The sequence below is a fragment of the Erythrolamprus reginae genome, chromosome 8 (assembly GCF_031021105.1).
Source record: "Erythrolamprus reginae isolate rEryReg1 chromosome 8, rEryReg1.hap1, whole genome shotgun sequence".
In the NCBI taxonomy this organism is placed as follows: domain Eukaryota; kingdom Metazoa; phylum Chordata; class Lepidosauria; order Squamata; family Dipsadidae; genus Erythrolamprus; species Erythrolamprus reginae.
In genome coordinates, this window is record NC_091957.1 from 21,959,871 (window position 1) to 21,985,323 (window position 25,453).

General features: G+C 46.2%; 1 protein-coding gene across 1 annotated transcript in view; it reads left to right on the forward strand.

The window, feature by feature from the left end:
- The window catches only part of NOC2L (NOC2 like nucleolar associated transcriptional repressor), a 64,337-nt gene that overhangs the window by 30,241 nt on the left and 8,643 nt on the right, over positions 1–25,453 (forward strand). The window contains 6 exon segments of the mRNA XM_070759246.1: positions 167–220; positions 2,905–3,018; positions 3,498–3,599; positions 9,823–9,966; positions 11,515–11,628; positions 12,726–12,864. Of these exon segments, the coding sequence (XP_070615347.1) occupies positions 167–220; positions 2,905–3,018; positions 3,498–3,599; positions 9,823–9,966; positions 11,515–11,628; positions 12,726–12,864 (667 nt within the window).

Genomic DNA, 25,453 nt, shown 5'->3' on the forward strand with positions numbered 1-25,453 from the left:
AGTAGTCACAGATTTCCTTCTATTCCAAATTTGCAAAAAACACACCCTCGGCTGGAACGGCGGTTCGTCTCATCCAGAGCGACTTAATGCCATCCTCCCCCCCCTCCGTAACCCCCTCCCGCTCCGGCTTCCTCCCCTCCTCGCTTTGTCACCAGCGCGATGACAGCTCGGGCGTCTTGTGAGGTCCCTCGGAGTGCCGATATTCCCCAAGCTGCTGTCAGTGGGAATGAGTAGGAAATCGGTTGATGTGCCTTGACAGCTTATGCTTCTCTTGGCACGGAGAAGCGGGCGCCTCCCCGTCTCCCCCGCGGCATCGCGGCTCTGCTCTTTGGCAAAGACCGGGCTGCGTGAAGGGAAAGGCGGTGGGGCAGGAAAGCACGTTTCCCCCCAAAGAGGCGGAGGGGATATCATGGATGGTTCACCTTTTATTTTTAATATCTCGATCGGTGGGTCCACAGCTTTGTGCTGCTATTTGGGAGGAGGGGGCAGAGTTGGCATTTGGATAACGGTACATTAGGGGGTGAGGCGCAAGTGGCATTAATAGCAATAGCCCGTAGACATATACCGCTTCACAGTGCTTAATCCGGGTCCTCATTTTGTCCACCTCGGAAGGATGGAAGGCTGAGTCAACCTGAAGGAAGGGGGGAAGGAAGGAAAGGGAGGGAGGGAGGAAGGAAGGCAGGAAAGAAAAAAAGATGGAAAGTTGAGTCAACCGGAAGGAAGGAAAGAAGGATGGAAAGTTGAGTCAGCCTGAAAGAAGGAAGGAAAGAATGAAAAAAAGGAAGAAAGAAGGATGGAAAGTTGAGTCAACTGGAAGGAAGGAAGGAAAGAAAGAAAAAGAAAGAAGGATGGAAAATTGAATCAACCTGAAGGAAGGAAGGAAAGAAAGAATGAAAGAAACAGGAAGAAAGAAGGATGGAAAGTTGAGTCAACCGGAAGGAAGGAAGGAACCTCTATACTGTTTCACGGTGCTTTTACAGCCCTCTCTAAGCAGTTTACAGAGTCAGTCTATTGCCGCCAATAATCTGAGTCCTCATTTTGTCCACCTCAGAAGAATGGAAAGCTGAGTCAACCTGAAGGAAGGAAGGAAGGAAGGAAAGAAGGGAAGAAAGGAAGAAAAACCAAGAAAGAAGGATGGAAAGTTGAGTCAACCAGAAGAGAGGGAGGGAGGGAGGAAAGAAAGAAAGAAAGAAAGTTGAGTCAACTGGAAGGAAGGAAGGAAGGAAGGAAGGAAATAATAGTACAGTGATCCCCCGTTTATTGCGTCCCCAACCATTGCGAACAGGGTACTTCGCTATTTTTCAACCCGGAAGTCAAAATACCATCTACGCATGCGTGCCCGGGGCACGCATGCGTAGATGGCAACCGGGAGATCAGCTGCTGGGCGGCTTCCCTGAGTCTTCCCCCTCTTGCTGGCGTCAGCGAGGAGTTTCCCCACCGCCCACGCAAACTCCTCGCTGCCGCCCGCCCTTCGCCCGCCCACGCCGTTCATTCTCGCCGCTTTTGAGCTGAGTCCGGAAGCGAATTCGCTCCCGGACTCAGCTCGAAAGCGCCGAGACAAGCCGTTCCTTGCCGCTTGCTATCGGGCGCTTTCGAGCTGAGTCCGGGAGCGAATTCGCTCCCGGACTCAGCTCGAAAGCGCCGAGACAAGCCGTTCCTTGCCGCTTGCTATCGGCGCTTTCGAGCTGAGTCCGGGAGCGAATTCGCTCCCGGACTCAGCTCAAAAGCGCCGAGACAAGCCGTTCCTTGCCGCTTGCTATCGGCGCTTTCGAGCTGAGTCCGGGAGCGAATTCGCTCCCGGACTCAGCTCAAAAGCGCCGAGAGCCAGCGCCCCCCGGACCCCCAACCCAGGTTTGGGGGGCTGCTAGGAAGCCCTCCATGCCGGCGGCAAACAGCCGCGCCGCCCCCAATCTTCGGCTCCTCGCTAGCGCTGTGGGAGTAAAAACACCATCTGCACATGCGCAGATGGTGTTTTTACTTCCGCAGCGCTACTTCGCGAAAATCCGCTCGTTGCGGGGGGGTCCTGGAACGGAACCCTCGCAACGAGCGGGGGATCACTGTACACCTCTATAATGTTTCACACTGCCTTACAGCCCTATCTAAGCGATTTACAGAGTCAGCCTATTGCCCCCAAGAATCCGGGGCCTCATTTACTAAGTCTGCTCTACTATTACTACTACCGTAGTTTTTTCTCATCATTCCTATCCCCCATCTCCTCCCATGTATGACTGTAGGACTGTAACTTGTTCCTTGCATCCTTTAGATTTTTATTAATATTGATTGTTTCCTGATTGCTTATTTGACCCCTATAACAATCATTAAGTTTTGTACCTCATGATTCTTGACAAATCTATATTTTCTTTTATGCACACTGAGAGCATCTGCACCAAAGACAAATTCCTTGTGTGTCCAATCACACTTGGCCAATAAAGAATTCTATTCTATTCTTCTCTTCTCTTCCCTTCCCTTCTCTATTCTATTCTAATTTCCATTCTATTATGTTCTCTATTCTATTCTTCTCTTCTCTTCTCTGGTTTCTTCTCTATTCTATTCTAATTTCCATTCTATTCTATTCTCTATTCTATTTTCCATTCTATTCTATTATCTATTCTATTCTGTTCTTTTTCTATTCTATTCTTCTATTCTACTCTATTCTATTCTCTATTCTATTCTAATTTCCGCGTTCTGTTCTATTCTATTCTGTTCTGTTCTATATTCTATTCTATTCTTCATTCCAATATTCTATTCTACTCTATTCTCTATTCTGTTCTATTCTATTCTATTCAAGTCTTCCGAGAGGGAGCATACAAATCCAATTAAATAAATAAATAAATAAATATGTCCATTCCATTCTATTCTACTCAGATGACCTTTCCATTCTATTGGCTTTTCATTTCTCCACAGATTTTCCAACAAGTCGATTTCAACAAGAAACCCGGGCGAATGAGTGCCAAGCCTATTAACTTTGCTGTCATCTTGAAGCTCTCCAATGCCAACCTCCAGGAGAAGGCCTTCCGGGTAAGTCGGACGCGGTCGGTGTTGGCAGGGGGTCAGAGGTCAGCTCCTAGGTCCTTCCCTTGTGGGGTTTCTTGGGGTCGGTCCTCTCCCCCTTGCTGTTTAATATCTACATGAAACGGCTGGGTGAGATCATCCAATGACATGGGGTGAGTTACCAACTGTACTGTGCATGGCCCTCGGAACCAAACCCCGGCTCAAATATCCTTTATTTTATGAATAAATCAAACTTTTTATTGACCTAAGCACATTTTAAATGTGTGTTTTTTGAAACTTGGCCGCCTTAAGAAGTGTGGATTTCAGCGCTTGGAATTCCCCAGGCAGCTGCTTAAAGTGGCCGAGTTGGAAAGAAACAAACAAACATTGATTAAACTCGATGTTGGGTTATAAATTGCACTTATCCCCAGGTGGGAAGTTGACCTGCAGAAGCCCAATTCAAATTTTGAGTGATTTCCTTCTTCTTCTCTTCTCTCCCTTCCCAGGATGGTCTCATTGAACAGTTATATGACCTGACTTTAGAATATCTCCACAGCCAATCTCACACCATTGGCTTCCCAGAACTGGCCTTGCCTGCCGTCCTTCAGGTAAATGGAGTCTGTGTGGCTAAAAAGATTTTTTTTGGTGGACATGTGTTACTGTTTTCTTAGTGTTGCCACTATATTTCCTATACCTTATATCAGTGTTTCCCAACCTTTTTTGAGCCGCAGCACATTATTCACATTTACAAAATCCTGGGGAACATTGAGCGGGGGGGGGGGGGGGGGGGGCCTAAAAAAAAGTTTGGACAAAAAAATATCTCTTCCTCCCTTTCGCTCTATTTCTCTCTCTCTCCCTTCCTTCCTCTTTCTTTCCTCCCCTCTCTCCATCTCTCTTTGTTTCTCCCTTCCTCTCTTTTTTGCCCGCCTTCTCTCTCCCTCCTTCCCTCCCTCTATGTCTTTCTCTCACCCTACTTCCCCCCTCTTTCTCTCTCTCTCTTGCTTTCTCTCTCTCTTGCTGTCTTTCTCTCTTTCTCTCTCCCCCCCTCTCTCCCTCTCTCTTTCTCTCTCTTGCTATCTCTCTTTCTCTCCCCCCTCTCCCTCTCTTGCTATCTCTTTCTCTCTCTCTTCCCCCTCTCTCCCTCTCTCTCTCCCTCTTGCTATCTCTTTCTCTCCCTCCCTCCTCTCTCTCCCTCTCTTGCTATCTCTTTCTCTCTCTTTCTATCCCCCCTCTCTCCCTCTCTCTTTCTCTCTCTCCCTCCTCTCTCTCTCCCTCTCTTGCTATCTCTTTCTCTCCCTCTCTTTCTCTCTTTCTCTCTCTCTCTCTCCCTCTCTTGCTATCTCTTTCTCTCCCCCCTCCCTCTCCCTTTCTCTCTCTCCCTCTCTTGCTATCTCTTTCTCTCCGCCCTCTCCCTCTCTCCTTCTCTCTCTCCCTCTCTTGCTATCTCTTTCTCTCTCTCTTCCCCCTCTCTCCCTCTCTCTCTCTCTCTCTCCCTCTTGCTATCTCTTTCTCTCCCTCCCTCCTCTCTCTCCCTCTCTTGCTATCTCTTTCTCTCTCTTTCTATCCCCCTCTCCCTCTCTCTTTCTCTCTCTCCCTCTCTTGCTATCTCTTTCTCTCCGCCCTCTCCCTCTCTCCTTCTCTCTCTCCCTCTCTTGCTATCTCTTTCTCTCTCTTTCTCTCCCCCCCTCTCCCTCTCTCCTCTCTTTCCCTCTCTTGCTGTCTCTTTCTCTCCCCCCTCTCTCCCTCTCTCTTTCTCTCAGCAGCGGCATTGGGCAGTAGCCGTGGGGCGACGGCAGGGTGATCAGCTGTGAGGCGGAGCTCCAGAACGGAGGCACAGACGGCGGCGGCTAGACGTGTTGCTAGACGCCGTACATTTCAGGCGTTGCGCTGGGCATGGACGTGGGGCTGGAGCCTCCGTCCTGGCCCAGCCAGCAGGCAAGTGCCAGCCACGCAATTCCAGCATGTCCAGCCGCCGCCGTCGGTGCCTCTGTTCCAGAGCTCCGCCTCACAGCTGATCACCCTGACGTCGCCCCACAGCTACTGCCCAATGCCGCTGCTGAGAGAAAGAGAGGGGGAGAACGGAGAGAGAAAGAGATAGCAAGAGAGGGAGAGAGAGAGGGACCACCCTGCCGCCGCCCCACGGCTACAGCAACATGTCCAGCCGCCGCCAGTCGGTGCCTCCATTCCGGAGCTCCGCCTCACAGCTGACCACCCTGGCGCCGCCCCATGGCTACTGTCGCTGCCACTGCCATCACCCCTCCCGCTGTGCGCCGCCCTCCCGCTGCCGATGCCCTCCTACTAAGTCCCAAAGCTCACCTGCTGCCGTCGCCAGGGAAGCTCCAGCCGGGCGGGGCGCTGCAGCTGCTGGAAAACTTGGAAGGCGCAAAGAAGGAAGCTCAGCTTCCGGTCTCACAACTTTTTGCTCTTCGCAAAAAGTTGCGAGACCAGAAGCTGAGCCTATTTCTTCGCGGCACACCTGACCATGTCTCGCGGCACACCGGTTGGGAAACACTGCCTTATATAATGATGCTGCTGCTATGTGGAAACTATACCTGCTACAGAAAAAGGATTAACATTTTTGAAATCAGAACAAAAACATGATTCGGAAAAGTACATGGTCAACTGCGATGATTACAAAACAATATTTTCTGTAGACCGGTGTTATCTGTGTGCTTTCCCTCTCTCTAGATAGAGACAGAGATAGATAGAGAGATAGAGAGAGAGACACAGACAGAGAGACACAGAGAGAAATAAATAAATAAATAAATATATATCTGTCTCTCTGTCTCTGTCTCTCTCTCTATCTATCTCTGTCTCTAATCTATCTATCTATCTATCTATCATCTATCTATCTATCTATCTCATCTATCATCTATCTATCTATCTATCTATCATCTATCTATCTATCATCTATCTCTATCTATCTTCTATCTATCTATCTATCTATCTATCTATCTATCTATCTATCTATCATCTTTATTCTAGTATATTTGATGCTGCCTCCTCCAATCTAATTTTGTCACCTGGGTCTACCACCTTTTATTCTCCCATTTTCTTCCCCATTCTAGCTTAACTTTTGCGCATATTCGTTTTCTATCCATGATTTCCACCCTGTTGCCCTGCCTAAGGGCTGCTTCCAGAGCCCTTTTTTTTCTTCACAGTTGCAGCTTTGAAAGCCTGCTATACCGCTCCATTCCGGTAGCGATTTTGGAGATGCGTGCGCAGCTGTGCGCCCCTGCACAAGAACGAGAGTTTGGCAGTTTTCGCTGATTTTTTGCTTCTATGCATGCGCGGAAGCAAAAACATCGGTTAAAAAATCTCGCTTGCGGATTGTCTTCCCACAAACATTTTGCTTTCTGCACATGAGCAGAAGCGAAATCTCGCGCTGACGCAAACTCCCGGGACGGCGTTGGAGAGTGCACCAATAGCACCAAAGATGGCAGGCCTTCCCTCAGCTGGAGGGGGGTATCTGGGAACACCCCTCCCCTTGGCTCACTCCTGCCTGGCTTCCCAGCCTCAGGGTGGGCTTCCCTCCATTCCACCCCCCCTCCCCAGCCTGGCTAATGATGGACCACCCCCGTAGCGGAGGTCAGCAGGGGCTGCGATCCAGGAACCCCAGCCCTTCCCAAGATTACCGCCGCCGGGAGTGGCAGCCCAGTTTTAATTGTGTCAGTCGGGGGTCTGCCCCCCCTAGAGCCGGATTATTAACGCAGGAAGCGGGCTGGCAGCTGGGTCCCCCCCCCCCCCTTTTCTAGCTGTGTCACGCCGCCCCGCTTCCTACCGGGCGCCCAGCGTGAATAACTCCCCTTGTGTTCTTCTGGAGGCCGTGCGCTGAAAGGAAGCCTGCGTTTATGAAAAGAGAAGCGGTGGGCCGAAGGGCTTGGAGGCGCGTCCCTCTGTCCCTCCTGCTCTTTTTAACACGTCGCCGCTTTTATTTGGGGACAGAAGGATGTTGAATGGGCAGATTGGGGCGGGTGGGTGGGGGATTGTTCTTCTTCTTCCAGGCCTTTTAAGGAGGGTGGGGGGGAGGGTGATATTTCAGCGGTCCTTAGCATTGGAGGGGGGGATTGAAAGCCACCATCAATCAAGGGGGGAGGTCCGAGGTCAAGTGAGCAGCCACGGAGGTTTTTCACGCAGACACACCCACACGTAAAGAGCTGGGTGAAAAGGTTTTGCCAAAGGATTTGTGTGCTCCCTCCGTTCCCAGTTCCTGGGGGGGTCAAGTGGTGGGACTAATCTCCCCCCCCCCCCCCATTTCAGAGGTGCCGCAGGGACTCAGAATTGGCCTCCAGAAAACGTTCAGAGACGATGCTGATTTTTGGAAAACTGGCAATGAAGGCTTCAGGTTGGGATGCTCTTTGTCTTCAAAGCAGGCAGGTAGAATAGGTGACCTTGGAAGCAGGATCAGACCCGCTAAGGGTGGGGAGTGTGGTCCAGAGCTGGTTAGACCTAGCAAAGGGCACGCTCGAACAAAATAGCATCTTTCAGCCACTGTTTAAAGGTGATATATTTGTGAAATTGGACTGTCTTCTCCCTCACTTGTTTTATTTCACTTTCTTTAGCTCCTTCCTTCCTTCTCTCTCTTCTTCCCTCCTTCCTATCTCTTTTCTTCTCCCTTCCTTTGTTCCTCCCTTCCTTCTCTCTTCTTCCTTCCTTCCCTCCTTCCTATCTCTTCTTCTACCCTCCTTTCTCCTTCCTTCCTTCTCTCTCTTCTTCCCTTCTTCCTTTCTATTTTCTTCCCTCCTTTCTCCTTCCTACCTTCCCTTCCTTCCTTTTCTCTTCTTCCCTCCTTCCTATCTCTTTTCTTCTCTCCTCCTTTCTCCTTCCTTCCTTCTTTCCTTTTCTCTCTTCCCTCCTTCCTATCTCTTCTGTCCTTTCTCCTTCCATACTTCCTTTTCTCTCTTCTTCCCTCCTTATCACCTTCTCTTCTCCTTTTTCCTTCCTTCCTTTGTTTTTTCTTCTCTTTCTTTGGCCCTTCCCTCCTTTCTTTCTCCTCCTCCTCCTTTCTCCTTCCTCCTTTTGTCTCTTCTTCCCTCCTTCCTATTTCTTCTCTCCTTCCTCCTTTCCTCTCTCTCTCTCATTCTTTTTTCCTTCCTTCTTTCCCGCCTGCCCATAAACTCATTTGCTGTCTCTTTTTCCTGGCACAAATTAAAGCAGATTAACCAGGTAAAAGTAACTTGGCTCTCAGCTGGACTTCCAACCAAGCAATTGGCCCCATCAGTTCCTTTTGGGGTTAGGCCAGTGGTTTCCCAAATAGTGGGGCTAGCCGGAGGGGGGGGGGCGTGACCCCAGGGAATATGCTTTTTTTGCCGCAGGGAGTAGGGGTTTTTTTTGCACTGAACACTGTGCACACAGCACAGAGTAGAAGATATGACGTGCAGATAACAAACCCTTAAGAGACACCATGAAAATATATTGAACAGGGATGAAAAGAAAGGAGGAGAGAGATGGAGATCATGAGACAAATGTAAGTCTCCCAAAAGCTCAGACAAGGAAATATGACAAAGCCGTATGTAGCGCTTGACTTCACTGTGACTATGGTGGGAGACGAGGAAAGACTGCTATGTTTACTGTGTCTTAAAAGTGTTGGCATTGGACCACGTGAAGCCAAATAAATTAAGGCGTCACTTAAACACATTACAGCCCGATCACACTGATAAGCCGCTTGAGTTTCTTCAGCAAAAATGTGCTGAATATTTCAAACAATTATCCTGGTGGAGAGTTGGGTGTGTGTGTGAAATGTTTACTTCCTCCTGGGGGGGGGGGGGCTTACTGAAAACATTTGAGAAACACTGGGTTAGGCTAAGACATAAAATGGGATCTTTGATTGTCAGGAACAGCTATTACTGGCCGCAAAAGTCGATGAATGGAATAGAATGGAATGGAAAGAATGGAATGGAATAGAATAGAACAGAACCGAACGGAATGGAATGGAATAGAATGGAAATTAGAATAGAATAGAGTAGAATAGAAGAATAGAGTAGAATAGAAGAATAGAATAGGAATAGATCAGAATGGAATAGAATAGGAATTCTTTATTGGCCAAGTGTGATTGGACACACAAGGAATTTGTCTTTGATGCAGATGCTCTCAGGGTACATCAAAGAAAATATAGATTTGTCAAGAATCATGTGGTACAACACTTAATGATTGTCATAGGGGTCAAATAAGCAATGAAGAAACAATCAATATTAATCAAAATCTTAGGATACAAGCAACAAGTTACAGTCATGCAGTCCTAAGTGGGAGGGAAAGGATGATAGGAATGATGAGAAAAAACTAGTGGAAATAGAAGTGCAGACTTAGTAAAAAGTTCAACAGTGTTGAGGGAATTATTTGTTTAGCAGAGTGATGGCATTCGGGAAAAAACTGTCCTTGTGTCTTGGTGTGCAGTGCTCTGTAGTGACGTTTTGAGGGTAGGAATTGAAACAGTTTATGTCCAGGATGCGAGGGGTCAGTAAATATTTCCACTGCCCTCTTTTTGACTCGTGCAGTCTACAGGTCCTCAGTGGAAGGCAGGTTGGCAGCAGTTGTTTTTTTCTGCAGGGCCGTAGGAAGATCTGTCTCGGTCAGCCAGGCTTTCTACGTCCATTCCAGCCAATAGTTTTGCCAAGACTCCCATCAACAGCTTCCTGATATTTTTTTTCCTCCTTGGGTCCTGATGTTTGCATGCTTAGCCAGCCAGATCTAAACACGAGGATAGAGAACTATGCAAGTCAGACTTTTAAAAAAAAAACCCAAACCCGAGAACCATTCATGGAATTCTTTGCTGTCTTGTTTCTTTCCGGTCGCCCTCTTCCGCCTCTCCTCCTCCTCCTCCTCCTCCTCCAGCTGAAATCCTTTCTGAAAGATTGCAAGATTGCCAACTATTGCAAAACCATCCGCCAGCTCTTGGAAAAAGTGCAGGAGAATTCCGCGTTCATCACGGCCAAGCGCCAGAAAGCTTCCTTCGGCGTCTCGGATCGGGAGGCGGTGGTGAGTCTCCTCTTTCCTCCTTTTCTGAAGGTTTCCCATCCAAAAGAAGCACCTGCTTTTACTTATTTATTTATTATTTGATTTATTTTTATTTATTAGATTTCTTTTGCCGCCCTTCTCCTGAGAGTCAGGGCGCATCACAACAAAACAAATACAAAATAGGCGAGAAATCTTAACATTTAAAATACACGGCTCAAAAAAATAAAGGGAGCACACAAATAACACATCCTAGATCTGAATGAGTGAAATATTCAACAACAACAAAATAACAACAGAGTTGGAAGGGACCCGGGAGGTCCTCTAGTCCAACCCCCTGCTTAGGCAAGAAACCCTACACCACTTCAGACCAATCGTTATCCAACCTCTTCTTAAAAATTTCCAGTGTTGGAGCATTCACAACTTCTGGAGGCAAGCTGTTCCACTGGTTAATTTTTCCCACTATGAGAAAATTCTTCCTTAGTTCTGAATTGCTTCTCTCCTTGACTAGATCACACTAGATTAGAATAGACTAGAATGAAGAATAGAATAGAATAGATCCTATTAGAATAGACTCCACTGATTAATTAGATCAAATTTGTATTATTATTTGTGTTCAGTTCTGGAGACCTCACCTACAAAAAGATATTGATAAAATTGAACAGGTCCAAAGACAGGCTACAAAAATGGTAGGAAGGTCTGAAGCATGTAACTTATCAGGAAAGACTTCATGAACTCCATCTGTATAGTCTGGAGGACAGAAGGGAAAGAGAGGACATGATCGAAACATTTAAATAGGTTAAAGGGTTAAATAAGGTTCAGGAGGGAAGTGTTTTTAATAGGAAAGTGAGCACTAAGAACAAGGGGGCACAGTCTGAGGTTTGTTAGGGGAAAGATCAGAAGCAACGTGAGAAAATGTTTTACTGAAGGAATAGTAGATGCCTGGAACAAACTTCCAGCAGACGTGGTTGGTAAATCCACAGTAATTGAATTTAAAGATGCCCGGGATAAACCTATATCCATCCTAAGATAAAATACAGGAAATAGTAGAAGGGCAGACTAGATGGACCATGAGGTCTCTTCCTGCTGTCAATCTTCTATGTTTCCATGCTTCTGGTGGCAAGCTGTTCCACTGGTTAATTTTTCTCACTCTGAGAAAATTCTTCCTTAGTTCTAAATTGCTTCTCTCCTTGACTAGGCTAGATTAGAATAGAATACAACGAAGAAAGAATAGAATATATTCTATTAGAATAGACTCCACTGATTAATTGTTCTAATTAGATAAAATTTATATTATTAGATGCCATTTCTGGTTTTTTTGCTCTCAAAAAAGTTCCTGCAGCAAATTTTTCCCTCCGAAACCCGTTTTGAATGCACAACTCGGTTTTTTGCCATTTGACGTTTGCAATTTTCAGAACCTGGAATAAAAAAAATCTAGAGAGACCCAAAGTCCCCCTCCCCCACGCCGACATTTGCACCCGAAGCGGAAAATGTGGGTGGTTTTATGAACGTTCTAGGAAACGCTTGATTGATGTCCTCCTTATATGTCTCTGGCCAATTTTCTTTTGACAGGAGCGATGGGAAAAAGCCGTAAAAGCAGAAGGAACTCCGCTAAGGACTTACTACGTGACTTGGAAGAAGCTGAGGGAGAAGGAAATCCAGCTTGAAATTACTGGCAAAGAACGGGTAGGAGCCCAAAATTCTTTCCAAATTTAAGCCATCTTGAGAACCTGGCACAATGGATGCAATTGCTACTTTCCGTTTAATTAAATTTGTCAGGGTTTTAGGCACCAATAACCCTTTTAGCACAGGTTTGGCCACACAATGATTGCAATCAAAGCAGCATTGTCCTTCCTATTTTTGAAATTCCCCCCAATATTTTTTCATTTAGCTATATAGTAGTGCCTCCACTTACAAACGCCTCTACTTACGAACTTTTCTAGATAAGAACCGGGTGTTCAAGATTTTTTTGCCACTTTTGAAGAACCATTTTCCACTTACAAACCCGACCCTCCGAAACTGTAACCGGAAAAGGCAGGGAGAAGCCTCCGTGGGGCCTCTCTAGGAATCTCCTGGGAGGGAACAGGCCGGAAAAGGCGGGGAGAAGCCTCCGTGGGGCCTCTCTAGGAATCTCCTGGGAGGAAACGGCCAGAAAAGGTGGGGAGAAGCCTCTGTGGGGCTTCTCTAGGAATCTCCTGGGAGGGAACAGGCCGGAAAAGGCGGGGAGAAGCCTCCGTAGGGCCTCTCTAGGAATCTCCTGGGAGGAAACAGGGCTGGAAAAGGCAGGGAGGAACCTCTGTGGGGCCTCTCTAGGAATGTCCTGGGATGAAACAGGGCCAGAAAAGGCGGGGAGAAGCCTCTGTGGGGCCTCTCTAGAAATCTCCTGGGAGGAAACAGGGCCGGAAAAGGCAGGGAGAAGCCTCTGTGGGGCCTCTCTAGGAATCTCCTGGGAGGAAACAGGGCCTCCACCCTCCCTGTGGTTTCCCCGATCGCACACATTATTGGCTTTTACATTGATTCCTATGGGAAAAATTGATTCTTCTTACAAACTTTTTTTACTTAAGAACCTGGTCATGGAAGGAATTAAGTTCGTAAGTAGAGGCACCACTGTAATTCAGAGTAGACCTGGAGAAGGCTGACCCTGTGAGACCTAACCAGTCGCTGGGACTCATGCGGCAGAAGGCGGTCTTGGATGTAACTCGGCTGATTCAAGACCGGAGGAAGGATGTTCGGTGGGTTTTCTTTTAAATAATCTTTTCTTCTTCCTTGTGGTCCGGCTGTAGATGGAAGATCTAAACTTACCAGAAATTAAACGCAAGAAGCCGAACGAAAAGAAAGAGGAGGAGAAGAGGGAATTTAAGGACCTCTTTGAGATGGAGAGCAGTTCAGAAGACGAGACCTCTGATGTCTTCTCTCGCAAAGGTAGGAGGAAGTCTCGCACATTGCTCTGCCCTTAACTCACAAACTTCACAAAAACTTTCTAGCTTCTGTTCTGGCCCAGCTACAGACCACAAAGAACGCAGCACACACCAAGTCTGTACAAAATTTTACTATTTTAAGGACTATTAATGAGCTTTCTTAGTAATCATCAAACAGAAATACAGCTTAAAGCAGTCTTTTCTGAACACCGGCTGTTAATCCAACTTCATTAACAGCCAGCAGGAGTCCATGAAATAATAACTCAATTCTGAGTAAAACTATCTTGGAGATAACAGCAGCAATTCACAGGAAAAATGCCAAGGGAGAGGGCAAGAGAGAATGATCAGACCTTTCTCGAATCAGGATACAAAAGGAATAAGAATGAAGTTGTTTCCTGTAAATTGGCTCCTTCATCATCATCCTTTAAATGGGCTAGGGGAGGGGCCAGTTAGCCCCAAGCCTTACTCCAAATCAGACCTCCTTCTGGGGAACCATTCCTGCCTTTTGGCAGCACTGCGCGCCCGTACATTGAGAATAGGCTCCTCCTCCTCCTTCCTTACCACGAAAAACCTGGAAACTTGTGGACTTCAACTCCCAGCATTTCCCAGCCGGCCTTGAATTCTGGAGTGAAGTCCCATAAATCAGCGGTAGGATTCATCTGATTTCCCTACCGCTTCGCCTAGCTCCGAAAATGTGAGAGTGTGTGCTTTGGTCGTGCATGTGCCTTCCCTGTGCAGGGTTTGCAAACCTGTGCATGGCTTGAAACGGTGGCTAAATAGGACGACATAGAGCCAGGGTGGGTGGGCACTGCTGCTGGTTCACCCAAACTGGTTGAATACTCAATGTGATATTCCTCCAATAAGGCCTTGGAGAGGTGCGCCATAAAAGGCCAATTAATAAATAATAAATAATAATAATTATTTATTTATTGGACTTTTATGCCGCCCCTCTCCGAGAACTATTGGAGGAATATCACATTGTGGCAAGTCTTAAAAAGTTGCCAAGTTTGAAGCCCCTCCGAGATAGAATTTTAAAATACAGTGGGACCTCTACTTAAGAACGCCTCTACTTAAGGACTTTTCTAGATAAGAACCGAGTGTTCAAGATTTTTTTGCTCTTCTTAAGAACCATTTTCTACTTAAGAACCCGAGCCCGGAAAAATGTCCCAGGAAATTTGAGAACGGCACGAAGGCCTGTCCAGTTTCCTGCCATTCCCCCTGGGTTTCTCTCTCTGGCGCAGTATATGGGAGGCAGCCTCGCACTGGGTGTATGGGAGGCGCGTGCTCCTCAGAGCCCCTCTTTTTTTTTTTAAGCCTTAAAGTTTTGGATTTTTTTTATTCCCCTCACCTCACTACCTTCCTTTGGTAGCAACTGTCCTCCTCCTCTTCCTCCTCCTCCTCCCCCCACCTAAATTTTGAGTATTTTTTTATTTGATTTGATTTGATTTGATTTGATTTGATTTGATTTGATTTGAATGCTGCCCCTCTCCGAAGATTCGGAGCGGCTCACAACAACAAAACAGTACAAATCCAATAGTTAAAAACAATTTAAAACCCTTAATATAAAAAACAATCATACATCTCATACAAACAATACGTAAAGCGGAAACGGCCCAGGGGAATCAATTTCCCCATGCCTGACGGCATAGCTGGGTTTTAAGGAGTTTGCGAAAGGCAAGGAGGGTGGGGGCAATCCTAAGGCAATCTGGGGGGAGTTGGTTCCAGATGGTCGGGGCCGCCACAGAGAAGGCTCTTCCCCTGGGTCCTGCCAGACGGCATTGTTTCATCGACGGGACCCGGAGAAGGCCAGCTCTGTGGGACCTAACCGTTTACTGGGATTCGTGCGGCAGAAGGCGGTCTGGGAGATATTCTGGTCCGATGCCATGAAGGGCTTTATAGGTCATAACCAACACTTTGAATTGTGACCGGAAACTGATCGGCAACCAATGCAGACTGCGGATTGTTGGTGTGACATGGGCATACCTGGGAAAGCCCATGATTGCTCTTGCAGCTGAATTCTGCACGATCTGAAGTTTCCAAACACTCTTCAAAGGTAGCCCCATGTAGAGAGCGTTACAGTAGTCGAGCCTCGAGGTGATGAGGGCAGTGACTCCCGGTCCAGGTAGGACTGCAACTGGTGCACCAGGCAAACCTGGGCAAACATCCCCCTCGCCACAGCTGAAAGATGGTTCTCTAATGTAGGGTGTGAATCGAGAAGGACGCCCAAGTTGCGGACCCTCTCTGAGGGGGTCAGTAATTCCCCACCCTAGGGTAATGGAAGGACAGATGGAATTGTCCTTGGGAGGCAAAACCCACAGCCACTCCATCTTATCCGGGTTGAGTTTGAGTCTGTTGACACCCATCCAGGTCCCAACAGCCGCAAGGCACCGGCACATCACTTCCACTGCTTCATTGACTGGACATGGGGTGGAGATGTACAGCTGGGTATCATCAGCGTATTGATGATACCTCACCCCTTGCCCCTGGATGATCTCACCCAGCGGTTTCATGTAGATATTAAATAGCAAGGGGGAGAGGACCGACCCCTGAGGCACCCTACAAGGGAGAAACCTAGAGGTCGATCTCTGACCCTCCACTAACTTATTTCGTTCCTAATGGGTTTGCATGCATTATTTGCTTTTGCATTGATTCCTATGGGAAAAATTGCTTCTACTTACAAACTTTTCTACTTAAGAACCTGGTCACGGAACGAATTAAGTTCTTAAGTAGAGGTACCACTGTAATTTAAAAGTGGAAGAAGTGCCTTTAATATAATAACAAGAGTTAGAAGGGTCCTTGGTGATCATCTAGTCTTCTCTCTCTCTCTCCCACACATCCTTTCTTAAAACAGTTTTCCAGGAAACAAAATTTTTTTAAAAGAAAATGCAGCTCAGGGGATCTGAGTATCTGTCTCGTGAGAGAATCCGTTTTAAGCCCAAGGAAAAGTTCATTTTAAAAGCACAAATTTACAACATTGACCAGGAAAATTGGATGTGAGATCTTTTTGAGTTGAGAGCACTGCTGAGATTTTCACTCACTCATTTATTCAATTGGCTGAGTCCCCTGCTGTTAACGCTAAAGAATACAATTTATTGTTATTGTGATCATTTACATCCACTGTAAATAAATGATGACACTTTCACGGTAAGAAACCGATTAAGGAAAGAATAACAACCGAATTAAGTAATCACTTTTAGGGACATAAGTAGCCTCAAATGTCAACCAGCCATCAGCTGAAGAGATAGTCAACATTAGTAAAGTTCCCCTATTAATCTTCTCTGAAAAAATACATCTTTAACCTCTTTTTTTTAAAGTGACTTTTTTCAAGTTTGGCAAATTTATCATATCATACAGAGGCACCATTTGGAAACAATGAGTGTAATAAATTTGATTGATTGTTGGGGCAGCTTTATACAATCGCTGCATTGTAGGTATCAATCAATTTTTTAAAATGTCCTTTTTCAGTCTGTCCGGGTGCACATTTCAGCAATCGAGTTTGGACAGTGAACAAAATAACAGTAACAACATATCTCTCATCTCTCATCTCTCTCTCTCTCTCCCATGTTTCCCTGAAAATAAGACCCTGTCTTATATGTTTTTTGAACCCTGAAATAAACGTTTGGCCTTACTTATTGCCAGGCACTCAAAAGCCCGATTGGGCTTATTTTTGGGGGATGTCTTATTTTTTGGGAAACGGTATATACCTACATATGAGATGGACGGATGAATATAGATATGAGACACAGATAAATAGATAGACAGACAAACAGATATGACAGATGATAGGTAAATAAAAGGGAGTTAGATAGATAAGTAGACAGACAAATAAATAGATATGACAGATAGATAATAGGTAAATAAATTATAGGTTGATAGGTTGATAAATACGTAGTTTGATAGTTGTGTAGATAGATACGTAGATAGTTATATGTAGTTATATGTAGTTGTTATTATTATTATTATTAATTAGATTTGTTTGCCCCCCCCCCCTCTCTGAGAACTCGGAGATAGATATGTAGATAGATATGACAGATGATAGGTAAATAAATGATAAATAGAGAAAGATGGGGATAGATAGATAGATAGATAGATAGATAGATAGATAGATAGATAGATAGATTAAATAGGTAGGTAGGTAAGTAGGTAGATAGAAAAATAGATATATATAGCTATAGAGAAAGAAAAATAGAACATGGATAGAAAGAAAGAATAGATAGATAGAAAGATATCCATCTATCTATAGATAGATGGATAGAAAAATAGAAAGATAGAAAAATAGATAGAGAAAGATAGACAGATAGACAGGCAGAGATAGGCAGCAGACAATAGGTAAATAGGTGGGTAGGTGGATGGATGGGTGATAGAGAAATAGACAGTCGGATAGATAGATTAAGCTTTCCTCCCACCCTTTCCAACAGATTTTTGAAGGATTAATTGAGGTGGTATTCTCCATCCCTGATTCATTCGCTGTCTCTTTTGTCGTGATTTTTGTGTGTGAGGGAGAGGGAGAGAATCTCTGTCCAAAACTAAAATCCTGCTGGGTTTTTCTTTTGCTTTGACTTCCGTTCACGGCGGGAGCCTGCCACGTACGTTGTTCCCGTATTCTTCCAACAGCCAACCTGGATGTGCCTCGCTGCACCGTGGGCTTCCCCCCCTCCTTCTTTTCTTGGGAAGGAAGCGATCAAACTCTCAGCCAAGATGGGTTTTCCCAGGAGGGGAGATGTCGACGTGGGCGATGATGGCTTCTGGCGCAGAGCCTTCCTTGGTGCAGGAAAGAAAAAAAGCTGCTGTCACATCTGGAAATCTTCCTTTCTCTACCTCGAGGCCGTCCATCCTTGGGGTGGTCGGAGCCCAATTCAGGCCTCGGATGTCGCTTTGCCTCTGGGGAATTGGGAGGCGGGAACATCATTTAAATCTCTTAATTTACTTTTTAAAAAAATCAGTGTTCTCGGTAGGTGGTGTGGCTTCCTTGGATTTTCCAAAATTTAAAAGATTCATGAGGTTCAGAAACTTCACTTCTGTTTTAAGGGCCGTAAGGCTAGTCACGGTTCCAAACCGAATCTGGAACTCACCTTCTTTTCCCAAAAAAGTGCTTTTTGGAAAAATAAGTTTCCAAAAGAGCATCTTTGGGACAATCGTGTTCAGACCAATTCTGGTGAATCGGTAGTAGCAACCTTTGGGTGGGCCCGCCTAACCCCTCCAGCGCTATGCCGTCCTATTTAGCTACCTTTCCCGGCTTCAGGAAAACCTCGCTTCCGAATTTCCCCTAGGTCTGTTGTGTCCATTTTTCGCCATCCACAGGCTCTAGAGCCGTGGTTCTCAACCTTTCTAATGTCTCGACCCCTTAATGCAGTTCCTCGTGTTGTGGGGGCCCCCAACCATAAGTCGAGCGCCAATTCTCCCAACAGAGCTTGAAGCAGATTGGCAGGAAGGTCAGAGGAACGCCCCCACTGGAAACGCCTGATTGGTCGGATTGTAAAAATATGTTCCGAGGCGTCAGAATAGAAGCTTTAGTTCCTAACACCATGGGAAATTTGTCTTAGGTGCCCCCTGTGAAACGGTCGTTTGACACCCCCCCCAAAGGGATCCTGACCCCCAGGTTGAGAACCACTGGGCCAGAGGCTTTCCTGAAGCCTGGGGAGGGTGAAAACAGCCCCCCCCAATCAGGAAGGCCAAAAATCAGCTGGTCAGCACACACATGTGCGCTGGAGCTGAAATAAGGGAATGCCTCATGTGCCCTCAGATATGGCTCTGCATGCCATCTGTGGCACACATGCCATCGGTTCGCCATCGTAGGACTAGGGGGTGACATGATAACAGTGTCCCGATATTTGAGGGGCTGCCAGAAAGAAGAAGCTATTCTGCAAAGCCCCTGAGGGTAGAACAAGAAGCAATGGGTGGAAACTAAACCAGGAAAGAAGCAACTTAGAACTGAGGAGGAATTTCCTGACAGTCAGAACAATTAATCTGTGGAAGAGCTTGCCACCAGAAGTTGTGAATGCCCCAACATTGGACGTTTTTAAGAAGAGGTTGGATAACCATCTGTCTGAAGTAGTGTAGGGTTTACTGTCTAACCAGGGGGTTGGGCTAGAAGACTTCTAAGGTCCCTCTCTTCTCTTCTCTTGTTTTCTCTTCTCTTCCATTCTCTTCTCCTTCCTTATTTCCTCCTCCTTCTTAGTCTCCTCCTCCTCCTCTCCTACCCCACCCTACTCTCCTCTCTTCACCTTTCCTACCCTACCCTATTCTCTTCTCTTCTATTCTATGAAGGGTAATCAACCTATTCCCCAAAGCACCCGAGGATAGAACAAGAAGCAATGGGTGGAAACTAAACAAGGAGAGAAGCAGCTTAGAACGAAGGAGGGATTTCCTGACAGTTAGAACAATTGAATCAGTGGAACGGCTTGCCACCAGAAGTTGTGAATGCTCCAACACTGGAAGTTTTTAAGAACAGATTGGATAACCATTTGTCTGAAGTGGTGCAGGGTTTCCTGCCTAAACAGGCGGTTGGACTAGAAGACCTCCAAGGTCCCTTCTAAATCTGTTATTCTATTCTATTCTATTCACTCTATTCCCATTCCATTCCGTTTCTATTCTTATTCCCATTTTCATTCCATTCCAGTCTATTTCTCTTCTATCCTTCCATTGATGTATTGTTCTCTACCCCGTAGGGCAGTTGGGCTCGTGCAAAAAAAGAAAGTCACAGACTGCCCCAATTTTGCAAACCGCGTGTGCGTGTGCTCCTCTCGATAAGCCCGAGATTGTGCTCAACCTATTTGCGCCGTGGCTGTGCTTCCCTGCCTGTGCTCAGATGAGTGGAAAATAAGCCGTTAATAGCTAGGAAATTACCAATTTTCTGTTAATTAGCAGCAGCTCACGGCCCCCTTCTCCCCCCTTCTCCTTCTCCTTCTTTTTAATTAAATATTGCCATAGTTAAGCGCTCATTAGCGTTTTATAGCAGCTCTAATCTCGGAGGAAGAGGTTGGCCTGGGAGAAGCAGGGTGGCAGCATCGGGCATTCCCTCGAGAGACGTCCAATATCGTAGGAAACAGATGGGCTCACCTTTAGCAGCTGAACCCCAGTCAAGACATCGGGGTGCTTTGCCCCCCTGCCCCCACAGTTAAAACCTCATTTTTTTCAGGCCAATTAAGTGTGGGGAAAGGAAGATGGAAAGATGCCTTGGATTGTAACTCCCATCATCCTCCCCTTGGCCAAGGATACTAGGTTTTTGAGGAGAGTAGATGGAGCAGTGTTTTTTCTCTACTGGTGTTGGAAGTTGGGGGTTTATTTATTTATTTTATTTATGTATTCAATTTTCTTATGCCGCTCTTCTCCTTAGACTCAGGGTGGCTTACAACATGTTAGCAATAGCACTTTTTTTTAACAGAGCCAGCCTATTGCCCCCCCCCCCCCCAACAATCTGGGTCCTCATTTGACCCACCTCGGAAGGATGGAAGGCTGAGTCCACCTTGAGCCGGTGGTGAGATTTGAACTGCTGACCTGCAGATCTAGCTGTCAGCTTTAGCAGCCTGCAGTACTGCACTCTATCCACTGCATCATCTCAGCTCATTGTTAAAGTAGAAAAATGGGGGGGGGGGAGTGGGAGAGTTAAAGTCATTCCCAAAGGTGTGCCTTTGGAACACCCTGCCACAAGATTTGGCTTGGTTTCCAAACCCTGGGAAATTGGAAAACTGCTATCCTGTCTCCCCTGGTCCTTTTTTTCATCCAACTAGCCATGCCCAGTTCCTGCAACCGTTCTTCATGTGTTTTAGCCTCCAGTCCCCTAATCCTCTTTGTGGCTCTTCTCTGCACTCTTTCTAGAGTCTCAACATCCACATATGTGTGTGTGTGTGTGTGTGTGTATACACACACACACATCTATAATCCATAGATATTGACAAAATTGAACGGGTCCAAAGACGGGCTACAAGAATGGTGGAAGGTCTTAAGCATAAAACGTATCAGGAAAGACTTCATGAACTCCATCTGTATAGTCTGGAGGACAGAAGGAAAAGAGGGAGGGGACATGATCGAAACATTTAAATATATTAAAGGGTTAAATAAGGTCCAGGAGGGAAGTGTTTTTAATAGGAAAGTGAACACAAGGACAAGGGGACACAATCTGAAGTTAGTTGGGGGAAAGATCAAAAGCAACATGAGAAAATATTATTTTACTGCAAGAGTAGTAGATCCTTGGAACAAACTTCCAGGAGACGTGGTAGATAAATCCACAGTAACTGAATTTAAACATGCCTGGGATAAACATATATCCATCCTAAGATAAAATACAGAAAATAGTATAAGGGCAGACTAGATGGACCATGAGGTCTTTTTCTGCCGTCTGACTTCTATGTTTCTATGTTTCTATGTATACATGCAAACTCTGGAGGCAACATTTTTGCAAAACAAAAAGAAAGAAAAATGAAATTCCCTCACACCCATCCAAAATCATGTCGTTTTTCTTTGTAGTTTCCCAGCTTATGGCTGGGTTTTTTTTTTTACTGCTTTGTGCAAAAAGACCAGCCCTTCCACCAAGGCAATGCTCGAAATAAATCACGGCTTAGGCACAGTGAGAACTTAGACCTCACCTACAAAAAGATATTGATCAAATTGAACAGGTCCAAAGACGGGCTACAAAAATGGTGAAAGGTCTTAAGCATAAAACTCAATCTGTATAGTCTGGAGGACAGAAGGGAAAGGGAGGGGACACGATCGAGACATTTAAATATGTGAAAGGGTTAAATAAGGTTCAGGAGGGAAGTGTTTTTATAGGAAAGTGAGCACAAGAACAAGGGGGCACAATCTGAGGTTAGTTGGGGGAAAGATCAGAAGCCACGTGAGAAAATGTTATTTGACTGAAAGAGTAGTAGATGCTTGGAACAAACTTCCAGCAGACGTTGTTGGTAAATCCACAGTCACTGAATTTAAACATGCCCAAGATAAACATATATCCATCCTAAAATAAAATACAAGAAATAGCATAAGGGCAGACTAGATGGACCAGGAGGTCTTTTTCTGCCATCAGTCTTCTATATTTCAATGAAAGAAAGAAAGAAAGAAAGAAAGAAAGAAAGAAAGAAAGAAAGAAACTGAATTGAAACATGCCTGGGATAAAGATAGATCCATCCTAAGATAAAATACTGGAAATAGTATAAGGGCAGACTAGATGGACCAGGAGGTCTTTTTCTGCCGACAATCTTCTGTGTTTCTAACCGGCTTCATAAAATACCCAACATCGGTTTCTTTTTCTTCTTGGCGCTGTTAATAAAAAAAACCCAAGTGCAGAGCTGGGCTTGGCTACTTCGGGAGAAAAGAGGTCAGGGGGGTCAAGGACCTCCATCCCAGACCCCTCCCCACTCTTGTTTCCCAGAAAGAGGGGGGGAGGACGTTTCACCCTCCCGCCTGCCAGATTTGATCAATGGCTCGTCTGCAGGGAGAGGCGACACCACCACCAGCGCATTCGTCTAATTTACCGGCTGATGAGGCCGCTGGGTGTTGTGTGGGGGGGGGAGACGCGGCTGCCCATGGTTATTAATGGGGCTGGAGGGGGGGATTGGATGGTGGATGGCCATGTCAGGAGGCAATTAACGCCGGCGGAGGGGGGGGAAACCCGCTCGGCTGGCGCTTTCTCTCTGTGCGCGGGCAGGCTCTGGCCCGTAATGAGCGATCTGTCCCCATTAAGCCACGGCGGGTGCACGTCTAATGAACTTTAGCGGCTTTCCAGCCCTGTAATCACATTACGCCGATGGAAGAGGGGGTGGGTGGGAAAAAGGGGGGGGGGGCTTGGGGACCAGAGTGGACGGGGGTGCTGTGGGGAGAGAAGAAACCTCGATGGGGCTCCGTTGTTGTGAGGGAGGGCATCCTGCCCCGGCTCAGTAGTATGAATGAAGGATGGTTGTATGCTTGCTTTGTACTGGGTTTTGAATTTTGTATTTGTTTATTTGTTATTATGATGTACATTGGGGTATTTTTTTTTAAAAAATTGCATTTTGTATTCATTTTACTGTTGTATGCCATCCTGAATCCGTCAGGAGAGAGGCGGCTTATAAAATGGATGGATGGATGGAGAGAGAGAGAGAGAGATAATCTTCGGAGAGGAGCGGCATACAAATCTAATAAATTATTATTATTATTATTATTATAAGTAGAGAAAGAAAGATTAGATAGATAGATAGATAGATAGATAGATAGATAGATAGATAGATAGATAGATAGATAGATAAGAGAGAGACAGCTAATAGAGGGAAGCTAATGGATTTTAAGATGGGTGGACTTCAGCTCCCAGAATTCACCAGCCAGGAAGCGAATGGACTTTAAGATCGGTGGACTTCAACTCCCAGAATTCCCCTACCAGCCATGCTTAAATTTACCCATGGTTGAAAAATATTGCTGTAGCATGTCAGCTACCCTGTTTCCCCGATAGTAAGACACCCCTGATTGTAAGACGTATCGGGGGTTTCAGGGGGGTCGGCTAATATAAGCCGTACCCCGAAAGTAAGACATATGTCTTACTTTCGGGGAAACACGGGGGTATTGCCAGGGGGGAGCCCGATGACGTTGCTTCCAAGCTCCCCGCGCACCTCTCGCCTTCGCCTCGCTGCGGCACCACCGCTTCTTCCCGGGCTTGGCAAAGCGAAGGACAGCGCTGGTCCGAAGCGAGCCGAGCGGGCGGCGGCTTGCAGCGAAGGTGCTCGTCCCAGCAACCGAGTCCTGCCGAGGCTCGGCTGCAAGCGGCCAGCGAGGCCGACCAGCTCCGAGGCGAGCGGCCGGAGCTGCGCCCCCCTTCGCCCGCCTCCTTTCCGGCAGGCAGGTGGGGCTGCCTAACTGCGCAGAGCGGCTCCTCCCCTCCAGACACACGCTTCCCCGACACGCTTCTGTGGCTCCATGCGTGCACGCCGCTTGGAGCCCTGAGGTTGAACTTGGAAAAGGGCTCACGAGGCTCCTGTCCTGCGACTGCCCTTCTGGACTCTGGGGAGATGCCTTCGGGAATGCGACCCTTTCAATTTTTTTCCAATGTAAGACATACCCCGAAAGTAAGACGTAGTGGGGCTTTTGGGGGTAAAAAGAAAGTAAGACACTGTCTTACTTTCGGGGAAACACGGTACATCTACTGGCAGTGAATTCCCAAAGCTAGGCTTACATTGAGCAAAAATTGGGGTAATTCTGGCCAGATTAGGGATAGAAATTGTAAGACTGTCCTTAAAAGGAATGGAAACCAAATATAGCAGTGCATCTTAGAGAGAGATATATATATATACTGCTCAAATAAATAAATAAATAAATAAATAAATAAATAAATAAATAAATAAATAAATAAATAAAGGGGACACTTAAACAGCACAATATTATTTATTATTATTTATTCGATTTTTATGCTGCCTTTCTCCTTAGACTCAGGGCAGTTTACAACATGTTAGCAATAGCACTTTTTTAACAGAGCCAGCCTATTGCCCCCACAATCCGGGTCCTCATTTTATCCACCTCGGAAGGATGGAAGGCTGAGTCAACCTTGAGCCGGTGATGAGATTTGAACCGCTGACCTGCAGATCTACAGTCATCTTTAGTGGCTTGCAGTACAGCACTCTACCTACTGGGCCACCTGGGCTCTATATAACTATATAATATAACTCCAAGGAAATCAAACTTCTGTGAAATCCAATTGTCCACTTAGGAAGCAACACTGATTGACTATCAATTTCACCTGCGGTTGTGCACATTCAACTTTTGTACACAACCAAGCGTTCAATGAGAATATTCATTCATTCAGACCTAGGATGCCTTCTTTGAGCTTTATTTTTTGAGCTTTCTTTTTTTGAGCAGTGTCTATATAATATTCTGCAATTATGGCAATATGCGTCTCCTAAGCACCTCGCCCCAAAATGATTGGGGGCGTTTGGGAGTGAAGGCAAAGTGGGTGCCGGGCTGAAAGTAGAGGAAGCGGAGGAGGAGTGGGGAGAAGCAGGGAGAATTTTCCATCTCTCTCTCCTCCCCCCCCTCCCTTTCCCTGTCTTCCGCCTTGCTGCCCCCTCCCTCCCGTAAATGCCTCCCTGGTTTAAAGTGATGAATACGTCCTTCAGAGGGCTCTGATTTCCTGTCTAAATTGGATTAAAACTTGAGATCTCCAGGAAAAAGGGGGCAGCCGGCAGCTCAGACAAAAACGCTTTCTCCTCCTCCAGTTCGTGGCGTTTGTAGATCTAGCGCAGTAGCCGGTTGCTACCGAGCCACGCCATCGTTCCACTAGTGAAAATGGAGTTGCGTGCACAGCGGTGCGTGACCGGCATTCAAGCAAGATTTTGTTTCTGTGCATGCGCGGAAGCGGAAAAACCCCAACGAAATGAATTTATTTATTTAATTGGATTTGTATGCCGCCCCTCTCTGAGGACTCGGGAGTGGCTCACAACGTATGCAAAGACACAGTAGCATAGTAATCCAATTAATATCCATAAAAATAATCTTTAAAATAATCTTTAAAAATTCTAACTTTATAAACTTTCATTAGGCTTCGTTCAATAAAATCGTACTAAAAACATTCATCGGTCAGGGGGAAGATCTACTGACCCCAGGCCTGGTGACAAAGATGGGTTTTTAAGCTCTTT